Below are 11,937 nucleotides of genomic sequence, written 5' to 3' on the forward strand. Positions count from 1 at the left end.
ACGACACTATACCCATTCTATGGTTATGTTTGTCTGTAATAGTTTAATTGCATAGTAGACATCAAATCATTTGTATTTTCTATGCATACAATTCAGTGATATGGCTAAGAATGGGTTCCTTCTAGCTTGTCAGAATTGAATTAACATTGAATACAATGTCGTGTGATAAATTTTCAAAAATATAATTTCATGTACAAGGAAATGTTATCAAGTGTTCCATAAATATTATAATTTTGTGTGGCAATATTATAAATTAATAAAAAAAATTATAATGTGATAGTGGGAATTATATAATTAAATTAATAAGATATATAAAAAAAATGTCTCTTAAATTTTATTTACAATATTTTATTAACTAATTACCAAATTATAATAATATCATATAAGATGGTGTTGCACTTGCAGAAGAAGAGGGTTGGTAGCCATGACCTACTTAAAAATGAGAAGAAAAAAAAAAGACCCCTTAATTTTTTTAAAAAAATTTATGTAGTTTTGCAAATCAGAATGCTTCTTTTTTTTTTGATTGGAAAAATGGAAGTTTTCTCTTTAGTTGTTTTGTTACTTTTGTTCTCTAAGAGCATCTCCAATGGTGATTTTTTTTTTTCACTAAATTTGAGTAAAAAATTATTTATTTTCTCAATTTGATATCAGTTGCTCCAATGGTTCATTTTCATCAAATCTGCTCCGGAACAACCGGTTGGTCGACCGGCTGGTCGACCGGTAAGAGGAAATTTTTATTTTTTTTTTTGAATTGTTTGAACCAATAAATTTGAACTGTTTGAACCTTTTAGTGGTCGACCGGCTGGTTGACCGGTAAGGCAATTTTTTTTTTTGAATTGTTTGAACTTACAAATTTGAACTGTATGAACCTTTTAGTGGTCGACCGGTTAGTCAACCGGCTGGACAACCGACTGGTTGACCAGTTCCTCCCTCCAACGGTCACACACAGTGATTTGTTGAAATCTGTATTCTGTCCTCACTTTGATGATTTATTTGATGAATTCTCAATTTGATACCAGTTTGGTGAAACCGTCGGAGCATAAAAAAGTACTTTTTTCACCAAATTTTAAATTTAATGCCAGGTTTGGTGAAGCGTTGGAGATGGTCTAAGCCCTCTCATTTGCACTAAAAAAAATAAAAATAAAATAACTCTTTGAATGTACAAGATGTTAAAATACATTAAAATAACCTCTAAATATAATTTTTAATATGAAACATGTGTCTAGAACAATGCATGGCTCTGATAACATAAAAAGTCTCTTGATCATATATATTTAATAGGGAAAATCGGTCTAGGGTCCCTCTCCCACTTTTCGTAATGGAAGAGGTCCACAAAATTATATTATGATGTCTAAGGTCCCTGTAGAGAAATTTCATATCCCTCACCCTTCAAACCTCCATAAACCAATTCGATAATTTGTCTCTCCATTCTAGAGAGAGAATCTAGAGAGAGAGAGCGCCATAGTTGCATTGCAGATCTGTTGAACAGACATGGAGGCTGCCTACTTCAATGATTCTCAACGTGAGGCAACGAACGATGATGGTGTAATTGCTGGACTCAATGTAATGCGTATCATCAATGAACCCACTGCCGCTCCTTCTTGGCAGCCTCTCGGATCAGATTATCGAAGAAATCTTCGATTGTTATCAAACATATTCACCCCCACATGTATTGACTTTGCCCAACTCCAGTATGGCGTCCCAGAAGTCCATCATCCACCGAACCTCATTTTAGAGAGAGAATCTAGAGAGAGAGAGCGCTATAGTTGCATTGCAGAGCTGTTGAACAGACATGGAGGCTGCCTACTTCAATGATTCTCAACGTCAGGCAACAAAGGATGATGATGTTATTGCTGGACTCAATGTGATGCGTATCATCAATGAACCTACTGCCGCTGCCAGGCGTCCATACACGATTGCTTGAACACTGGCCATTAGTTTCGCTATCTCTCGACCTGAGAAGCCTTCTGTCTTCTTGGCAGCCTCTCGGATCAGATCATCGAAGAAATCTTCTATTGTTATCAGACATATTCTCCCCCACATGTATTGACTCTGCCCAACTCCAGTATGGCGTCCCATAAGTCCATCATCCACCGAACCTCATTCTTCGAATCTACGAATCTCTCACTCCTCCACCACTATAAACGAGATTGAAAAACATTTTAGAGACAAACCGAGAACAAGACAGAGTCTCTATATACAAACCCATGCCAATTTCAGACCCTTGGCCTCATTTTTAGCAAACTCATTTCCTATAAACAAGAAAGGGACAAATTGAGAGTGTGAATCTGAAGAGTTCTTACTTTAAAAACCCTGAAAGCTCTGAAAATTGAAAGCACTTTGCGTATACACTGACTTTTCCATCTCTTTGCGAATTTCTCTGGGTTTGGGAAATTTATTTGGTTTAAGTGAATTTCTTTGGGTTTGGAGAAGAGAAATTTCTCTGGAGAGAGGGGAAGGCCAGAGAAATTTTCTCTAGATAGCCAGAGAAAATCACAGAGATGAGTATATGATTTAGTCAAAGAAATTTGGAAATTTCTTTGTGAAGTCACCAGAGAAATTCTCTGTGAACCAGAATTCTCTGTGAAGTTCACAGAGAATTCTCTGTGAAATTTGATATTTGATTCTACAGAATTCAAGTTGTAGAATTGGTAATAATTATTGATTTTGCTAAATTCGACTTCACAGAGAAAATTGGTGCAGGGACTTACCTTCCTTAGACTTTCCATTGCAAATTTCTCTGGTCTTCCCTTCTCTCCAGAGAAATTTTTTTCTCTGGCCTTCTGTATATTTCCCACTCTCCGTTAGAATTAGGTAAGGATAGATATACCCTGAAAATTTTGTAGATAAGTACAACAAAAATTTATTGAATTCATTCAAAGAAAATGATAGGAATTTCCCAAACAAATTGTAGAAATTCTGAATCAATATCAACAATATAGCATATTCAAACAAGATGAAGCACATTACAATTTCTCTAGAGAGAAAGGAAATTTCTCTAGAGAGAATGGAAGGCCAGAGAAATTTACAGTGGGAATTCTAGGGAATGTTAGAGAAATTGGAAAGTCCAAAGAAATTCTCTCTTTCTTATCTATGCTAAGGTATGGCAAAATCTTACTGTCAACCACCTCATCTTGTTGAACTTGATCTACAAAGAGCACTAGGATTAGCAAACAGAATTTTGATAGTAACCCTTCATGAAAAGATATTTGTAAGAGAACATATAAAATGCACGATGATGCAGAGTTTCCTGGATTGTGTGAATTTTCTCTGGATGTCTAAATTTTCTCTGGACTATCTGAATTTTTTCTGGATAAAGAGAATTTCTCTAGATGTCTGGAGAGAATTTCTCTGGACCGAATTTTCTCTGGATCGAATTTTCTCTGGATTGATGTTGAAGGACCTTAGACATTATGAAAATATTGAGTGTCCTTTATACTATAAATTCTTAATATCAGGGACCTTAAAAAAAATCCCCCTATTTAATAATGCATAAATTTTATATTTTAATAAAAATTATCAATACCTCCTTGAGAGGGAGATTTATGATCTAGTTTCGGCCAAACAAGATTGGGCCGAGGTATTTGGCTTCAAGATTGTGCCGTGGTTTTGCTCAGTAATGGCAAAGGGCCTGCGGAGCCGAGCTACTTGGGCTCTTTGGTATGAAGGCCGGTCAAGTGAGAGCTCGGCTGAGACGTCCGCGGCCTAGAAGGGCTTCATGGTTCGTGCGTTGCTCGGTCGGAAGGCGCGCACCCATAGCTCGGCGTGAAGATTCGTGCCTGAAGCTCAGCAGGAAGGCCTTTGGTTGACCGGAATGACCAATCCCGTGCTCGGCGTCGCCGGAATGCGGTCGAGCACGGCTGAAACGAAGCTCGGTTATTGAAAGCACTTGGTCTTGAAGTGGAGTATGGCTATTGGCAGCCGAGAAGCTGCAGCCCGGCTGCCGAGCTCCCAGTAGAGTGGGCTGGCAGTTGGGTTAGGTGGTGTTCAGCAAGGTTTATGCTGACAGATGGGATAGCGGAGCCACGTGTCAGGAAATGACTGGGAGTGGATATGGGGCGCAGAGGGTATATAAACATGCCTGCGCCCCCCATACGCGGACAGATGAACATTTGGTGAGACATACACTAAACACTAAACACTCTCCCTTCTCTCTATCTATCCCCTGTGTGTGTTCTAACTTGATCGTCGGAGGGGTTTTCCGGCCACACACCGCCAGGTAGCTCACCGCTATTGTGCTCGCAGGTGATCGGACAGAAACGGAGCTTGGAAGAAAGGAGTACGGGCTTGCCGGACTATTTGCTCCCCGTACAATTGGCGCCGTCTGTGGGAAGCTTGACAGATAAAACCTTGTCTTCCAGGCTCATCTGATCGCCGTCCATGGCGAACAACGACGAGATTCCGTTGTTCGCCATCGATGGAGCTACCCCGGAGTTCACCCGACGGAGAGAAGGACATCCTGTCATCCTTCCAATGGCGAACTTGGATACGTTCACTGGAGGACAGTCAGGAGACGCGCGGGATAAGCGCGGAAGAAGTTATGGTCATTCACGAAGTCCAGACGGTCATCGGCGGCGGAGAGAATCACATGCCCGACGTCTGGAACACAAGTTGAGGGACCAAGACGTTGTCATCCGGCGAATGGCGGCGGAGATGGAGGAGTTGAAGCGGCATGTCAAGGGGAAGGGTGTAGATGGAGTGGTAGACCACAGAGAGTGCACCCCATCCCGCCGTTCAGAGAAGTCCAGCGCGCAAGATAGCACTTCCCAGCCCTCACGTCCGGTGACGACGTCGAGATATTCCTATTCCGTTCGTTCAGAGGACTTGCGGGCAGTCTTGAAGGAACGGGCTCGCCGGCGGGAGGCTCAAAGGGTGCCGGCGTTCCAGCGGCTATCCTACAGGGTTCATGCCAGCGAGGAGGCCGGAATGCCCCCACCCCGCCTAGCGGCGCCACTCCTTGTAGATACAGACTTGACGAGGCTGAGCGCCACCCCTTTCTCCCTGGAGATAGAAACAACACCACTTCTCGCGGGCTTCCACCAGCCAAAGTTCACGCTTTATGATGGAAAAACCAATCCGTATATGCATGTAAGCCACTTCCGACAGGTCATGGCCGGACGTAGGCGAAATGACGCTCTTATGTGCCTGATCTTCCCGTCGAGTTTAGGCGAGCTGGGCTTGAAGTGGTTCGAGAGGTTGCCAGAAGGGAGTATACAACAGTGGAATCAGTTGGCCGAAGCCTTTGTGACGCGTTTCAAAACCAACACCAAAACGCCAAAGGAAATTGACCACCTTCTCAGTGTCAGGATGGAACCGAGCGACACTCTTAAGGCGTACAACTCCAGGTACTGGGATACCTACAATGAGATCCTAGATTGCCCGGTCAACTTGGCAATCACCCAATATAAGCGCGGTCTCCGGCTCGGACATAGGCTGAGGGATTCGCTTACAATGAGCCAGCAGACATCCATGTGGCACCTAATGCAACGCATCAATGAGCACATTCGAGTAGAGGATGATGCAGCGACGTCCACCGCGGAGACAACCTCGATGGTAACGGGCAAGTGGGCGACTGGGTTTTAAGGAAGGTTATGGGCAACGCACTAGTGCCGGGTGAAGGCAAGCTAGGGGCAAACTAGGAAGAGCCTTACAAGATAACCGGGCAAGGGGGCATACCACTTAGAGGATTTGGATGGCAAAGGTTTACCCCGGCCATGGAATGCGGCCTTATGTAATTTTTTGAGGGACTTGTTTCTCCTACACTTCTGAATGCAAATACTCTTTTTGTCAATGTAATAGAAGTGAATTACTTTTGCTGAAGAGCTTTGTTGTGTCCGAAATAATAGTGGATGAGGGGCCTACTCTTCTGTTCCAACCGAGATGATTTACTCCGGTTGGAAGAGTTGGTGTTTTGTCCAACTTCGGATCCCCAACCGAGATGATTTACTCCGGTTGGAAGAGTTGGTGTTTTGTCCAACTTCGGATCCCCAACCGAGATGATTTACTCCGGTTGGAAGAGTTGGCGTTTTGTCCAACTTCGGATTCCCAACCTAGATGATTTACTCCGGTTGGAAGAGTTGGCGTTTTGTCCAACTTCGGATTCCCAACCGAGATGATTTACTCCGGTTGGAAGAGTTGGCGTTTTGTCCAACTTCGGATTCCCAACCGAGATGATTTACTCCGGTTGGAAGAGTTGGTGTTTTGTCCAACTTCGGATCCCCAACCGAGATGATTTACTCCGGTTGGAAGAGTTGGTGTTTTGTCCAACTTCGGATTCCCAACCGAGATGATTTACTCCGGTTGGAAGAGTTGGCGTTTTGTCCAACTTAGGATTCCCAACCGAGATGATTTACTCCGGTTGGAAGAGTTGATGTTTTGTCCAACTTCGGATCCCCAACCGAGATGATTTACTCCGGTTGGAAGAGTTGATGATTTGCTCAACTGCGAGGTTCCAGCCGAGATGATCTACTCCGGCTGAAGAGTTGATGATTTGCTCAACTGCGAGGTTCCAGCCGAGATGATTTACTCCGGCTGAAGAGTTGATGATTTGCTCAACTCTGAGGTTCCAGCCGAGATGTTTATTCTGGCTGAAGAGTTGATGATTTGCTCAACTGCGAGGTTCCAGCCGAGATGATCTACTCCGGCTGAAGAGTTGATGATTTGTTCAACTGCGAGGTTCCAGCCGAGATGTTTTACTCCGACTGAAGAGTTGATGATTTGCTCAATTGCGAGGTTCCAGCCGAGATAATTTACTCCGGCTGAAGAGTTGATGATTTGCTCAACTCTGAGGTTCCAGCCGAGATGTTTTACTCCGGCTGAAGAGTTGATGATTTGCTCAACTGCGAGGTTCCAACCGAGATGATTTACTCCGGCTGAAGAGTTGATGATTTGCTCAACTGCGAGATTCCAGCCGAGATGATTTACTCCGGCTGAAGAGTTGATGATTTGCTCAACTCTGAGGTTCCAGCCGAGATGTTTTACTCTGGCTGAAGAGTTGATGATTTGCTCAACTGCGAGGTTCCAGCCGAGATGATCTACTCCGGCTGAGGAGTTGATGATTTGCTCAACTGCGAGGTTCCAGCCGAGATGATTTACTCCGGCTGAAGAGTTGATGATTTGCTCAACTGCGAGGTTCCAGCCGAGATGATCTACTCCGGCTGAAGAGTTGATGACTTGTTCAACTGCGAGGTTCCAGCCGAGATGATCTACTCCGGCTGAAGAGTTGATGATTTGTTCAACTGCGAGGTTCCAGCCGAGATGTTTTACTCCGGCTGAAGAGTTGATGATTTGCTCAACTGCGAGGTTCCAGCCGAGATGATTTACTCCGGCTGAAGAGTTGATGATTTGCTCAACTCTGAGGTTCCAGCCGAGATGTTTTACTCTGGCTGAAGAGTTGATGATTTGCTCAACTGCGAGGTTCCAGCCGAGATGATCTACTCCGGCTGAAGAGTTGATGATTTGTTCAACTGCGAGGTTCCAGCCGAGATGTTTTACTCCGGCTGAAGAGTTGATGATTTGCTCAACTGCGAGGTTCCAGCCGAGATGATTTACTCCGGCTGAAGAGTTGATGATTTGCTCAACTCTGAGGTTCCAGCCGAGATGTTTTACTCCGGCTGAAGAGTTGATGATTTGCTCAACTGCGAGGTTCCAGCCGAGATGATTTACTCCGGCTGAAGAGTTGATGATTTGCTCAACTGCGAGATTCCAGCCGAGATGATTTACTCCGGCTGAAGAGTTGATGATTTGCTCAACTCTGAGGTTCCAGCCGAGATGTTTTACTCCAGCTAGCGTGTTGTTGATTTGCTCAACTCCGAGAGTCCAGTCGAGCTGATCTTGTCCGCCAAGAAGGAAGTCGCGGAGCGGACCTTGCTCCCCTTCTTTGGAGTTCCTTAGCTGAGTTGATCTTGTCCGCCAAGAAGGAAGTCGTGGAGCGAACCTAACTCCATTTCTTTGGAGTTTCTTGGCCGGGCTGATCTTGTCCGCCAAGAAGGAAGTCGAGGAACGGACCTAGCTCGCCTTCTTTGGAGTTCCTTGGCCGAGCTGATCTTGTCCACCAAGAAGGAAGTGGCGGAGCAGACCATGCTCGCCTTCTTTGGAGTTTCTTGGCCAAGCTGATCTTGCTCGCCAAGAGGGAAGTCGCCGAGCGGACATTGTAATGTAATCCCAGTCACGCTAGTGCGGACGGAATTAAGGGGCAATTGAGAGGGAGATTTATGATCTAGTTTCGGCCAAACAAGATTGGGCCAAGGTATTTGGCTTCAAGATTGTGCCGTGGTTTTGCTCAGTAATGGCAAAGGGCCTGCGGAGCCGAGCTACTTGGGCTCTTTGGTATGAAGGCCGGTCAAGTGAGAGCTCGGCTGAGACGTCCGCGGCCTAGAAGGGCTTCATGGTTCGTGCGTTGCTCGGTCGGAAGGCGCGCACCCATAGCTCGGCGTGAAGATTCGTGCCTGAAGCTCAGCAGGAAGGCCTTTGGTTGACCGGAATGACCAATCCCGTGCTCGGCGTCGCCGGAATGCGGTCGAGCACGGCTGAAACGAAGCTCGGTTATTGGAAGCACTTGGTCTTGAAGTGGAGTATGGCTGTTGGCAGCCGAGAAGCTGCAGCCCGGCTGCCGAGCTCCCAGTAGAGTGGGCTGGCAGTTGGGTTAGGTGGTGTTCAGCAAGGTTTATGCTGACAGATGGGATAGCGGAGCCACGTGTCAGGAAATGACTAGGAGTGGATATGGGGCGCAGAGGGTATATAAACATGTCTGCGCCCCCCAAACGCGGACAGATGAACATTTGGTGAGACATACACTAAACACTAAACACTCTCCCTTCTCTCTATCTATCCCCTGTGTGTGTTCTAACTTGATCGTCGGAGGGATTTTCCGGCCACACACCGCCGGGTAGCTCACCGCTATTGTGCTCGCAGGTGATCGGACAGAAACGGAGCTTGGAAGAAAGGAGTACGGGCTTGCCGGACTATTTGCTCCCCGTACACTCCTAATACAAGATTTTTCACTTTAAATGAAATACAGTCAAAATTCAATTTTTGATAACAAGATTCTTACTCCATCTCTCTCGCAATTTATCACCAAATAAATATTCATATATTTATTTTTAAAATCAATACGTGATATTCAACTCTCTTTGTATTATCCGATAAGTTATTGGTGATTTAACGTTTCTTGTACTATTTGGCCATGTCAATTTGAAATCATGATAAATTAGTTACTCCAAAATCATAATACAGATGATTTTATTCATATTTACAATTGTTTAGATAAAAAAATTTACAAATCACTAAATGTTTTGATGAACTATCAAATGGCATCATAAAGTCAATAAAAAGTTAATTTATTTGTGTTAATTTGATTCTCAAAAATTTATTTGATACTTTTAATTCGCCCTCTACGTAAAATTTCTAGTTCTTCCACCTTGTTGCACATTAGGCCAAAGGAGGGGGCAGGCTAAAATGAACCTCAAATTCAGACACCCGGTTGTTATACTCAAACTTAATTGATACATGTAGTTTATGAATAAGCCATTTTGTAAAGTTGAGTTGAGAAAAAAGTGAAATAAAACAAAACTTATAGAATTTGATAACATTATAAATATAACAAAACATCACAACCATATCACTCTTTCTAAAATTTCAAAAAATACAACAGTTATGTGGACTCCAAAAAAAAACAACATAATAAAAATACAATTTACAGCCCTCAAACCCTTACAAAACCTCTATGCATTGCACCCTTACCAAAAACTCTCAATGTGTACTGTATATGTATATATATATATATGTCAGGAAAAAAAATAGAAAAAAACAAAATCAAATCAACAAACCTCTAAACCTTGTTTTTTTTTTTAAAAAAAAAGAAAGAATAAATTTGAGACCTAAAATGAAATTATAATTAACAATAAATTTAACTTGGGCCTGGTTCGGGCCTTGTTTCTGGGCCTAGATTGGACAAACCGAGCCTTTTTATCGAATTGATTTTCTGAAGCTTAAGCCCAGCCCTGAATTTCGCAATAAACATATCGGCTTTCGTATTCACATCCGGACTCGGACAGAACAGCGGCTGCGCCACCGCTTCCCCGCCGTCCACGGCGGTGGTGGCGCTACCAGACTCAATCGACACTTCGCTTCTCGGCGATTCACCGTCTTCAACATCCGATGAGTCACTACGAGAGCTGTTCATGCTTCCGATCCGAACGTAATCGCCTTGGACCACGAATCTCCAGGCCGGCATTTTGAACGGCGGTGGGGGTGGCGGCGGCGGTGGGGGAATTCGAATCAACGGCGACTCGGATCCAGTCAACGGCGATTCTCCTCCGCTGTTGGATTTTTCTTCGACATTGTTGAAATTGCTTATCTTCACCGGCAAAGGCGGTTCGCGAGCAGCGATCGGTGCCGTTTGGATCGTTGTTTTTGATGGTGGCGGTGGTGGTGGTGGCGGTGGTGGAATTGTGAGGATTTTTTTGCTTTTGCCTTTTTTGGATGAGAACATGTTTTGAAAAACGGAAGGCGGTGGCGGCGGAGGTGGAGGATGCGGAGGCGGCGATGGTGGTAGTAGTAAAGTAAGAGGAGGAGATTGAAACAGAGATTGAGTTTGAAGTAGAGATTCGAAATTATCGACGCTTTTTTGCCTTTGCTTCTTCTTCTTCTTGCTCTGATGGTAGAGTGATGTCAAGAAGTCCTTAGTTACATTTGCTCCACCGCTTCTTTTCCTATCACTTTTGCTGCTCTTCTTCTCCGATGACATCGACGGCGGCGACGGCGGCCGCGGAGGTGGAGGTGGAGGTGGAGGTGGAGGTGGCGCCGCCGATGTCGTCGGTTCTGATTCATTCTTCACTTGCTGTTTTCGTTTTTCTTTATGTGCGATACTTTCATAGGTTCGCTTTGGCTTCCGATGAACAGCTGGTAGTGGCGGCGGCGGCGGCGGCGGCGGCGGAGAAGTCCGAAGTGGTGGAGTATATGAATCTTCTTCCTTAGCACGAATCACCAATGTATCAACATGAATAGTCTTGCTACGATCAGATCCTTCATCTTCTTCTTCGATCCGTTTCCAACTCCGTCGTCTGCGAAACCGATCGGACTCCGAATGCTGATACGCATCCACTTGAGTATCATCGGAAAATCGCCACCGATCATCAGCGGCAGCGTCCCAAGGCGACGCTTCACGCAGATCTGGATACGAGCTACTGGCCCTACTAGTCCTCCTCAATCCACCAACACCAGATGAATCATACACCGTACGATGATCCGAATACTCATACCACCGATCAACCGTAGACGAATCCGATTTCTGGACCTCATTTCTGACATTACTAGAAACAGTCTGATGATCCTGATGATGATCTTCATCATAGTTCTTGTTTCGGCTGAGAAATCCGAAGACCAGAGCAAAGAGAACTAGTACTATATTGATCGAGTCCCAGCTTTTCTTCACCAAATTAGGTCTGAAAATTTGAGTAGTGAAAGATAGAATCGAAGGAATGATGAAGAACATGAAGAGAAATGCAGTTACGCATAAGAGGAAGATCAGGGCGCCGGAGCTGAGGAAGAAGGAGGAGGGAGAGCGGCGGCGGCGGCGATTGGTGGAGCTTTGAAGCCAAAATGGCGTCAAGTCTTCTCCATCTTCTTCCATAAGTTTAGAGAGTTTGGTCTGCTTTTGAGGGAGAGAAGAGAGAGAGAGAGAGAGAGAGAGGAGCTTTTTTCAGACAATGGAGACGTGTTTGGTTTGCTTTTGCTTTTCTTTTTGGGATGTTTTTGCTTTTGCTTTTGGGGGTGTGGTTTTGCTTGCTTTATAAGGAAATTTTCGGGCTATGTTTGGTTTTATATAAAAATTGATAGTTGCTTGTTTATTAATTACTAATCGAATTTAAGGCTTGGTTTAGAATGTGAATTAAAATTTTTGATTATTTTAGTTTGCAGTTAATTTTTTTTATTTGG

At 44.3% G+C, this 11,937-nt stretch overlaps 1 protein-coding gene across 1 annotated transcript; it reads right to left on the minus strand.

Annotated features, from left to right (window-relative positions):
• Nucleotides 1-2,021: 2,021 nt before the first annotated feature.
• LOC114316672 (uncharacterized) lies at nt 2,022-11,632 on the minus strand. The gene is made up of 4 exons (XM_082908028.1): nt 9,958-11,632; nt 2,712-2,831; nt 2,553-2,626; nt 2,022-2,138 (listed from the first exon to the last, which is right to left on the minus strand). Exons 1-4 carry the CDS (start codon nt 11,630-11,632, stop codon nt 2,022-2,024), a joined length of 1,986 nt encoding a protein of 661 aa, XP_082764154.1.
• Nucleotides 11,633-11,937: the final 305 nt, after the last annotated feature.

This window comes from Camellia sinensis, chromosome 15 (assembly GCF_055761805.1).
Source record: "Camellia sinensis isolate YWXY chromosome 15, ASM5576180v1, whole genome shotgun sequence".
NCBI lineage: Eukaryota > Viridiplantae > Streptophyta > Magnoliopsida > Ericales > Theaceae > Camellia > Camellia sinensis.

What these genes read in the sequence shown, in the direction of transcription:
- LOC114316672 (XM_082908028.1), bottom strand. Translation starts at nt 11,632, where the DNA reads ATGGAAGAAGATGGAGAAGACTTGACGCCATTTTGGCTTCAAAGCTCC. An exon ending in CAATTCGATAAAAAGGCTCG is followed by an intron (nt 2,832 to 9,957) that starts GTTTGTCCAATC and finishes CAAAATTTTCAG; the next exon opens with GGTATATCTATCCTTACCTA. An exon ending in CAATGGAAAGTCTAAGGAAG is followed by an intron (nt 2,627 to 2,711) that starts GTAAGTCCCTGC and finishes TGAATTCTGTAG; the next exon opens with AATCAAATATCAAATTTCAC.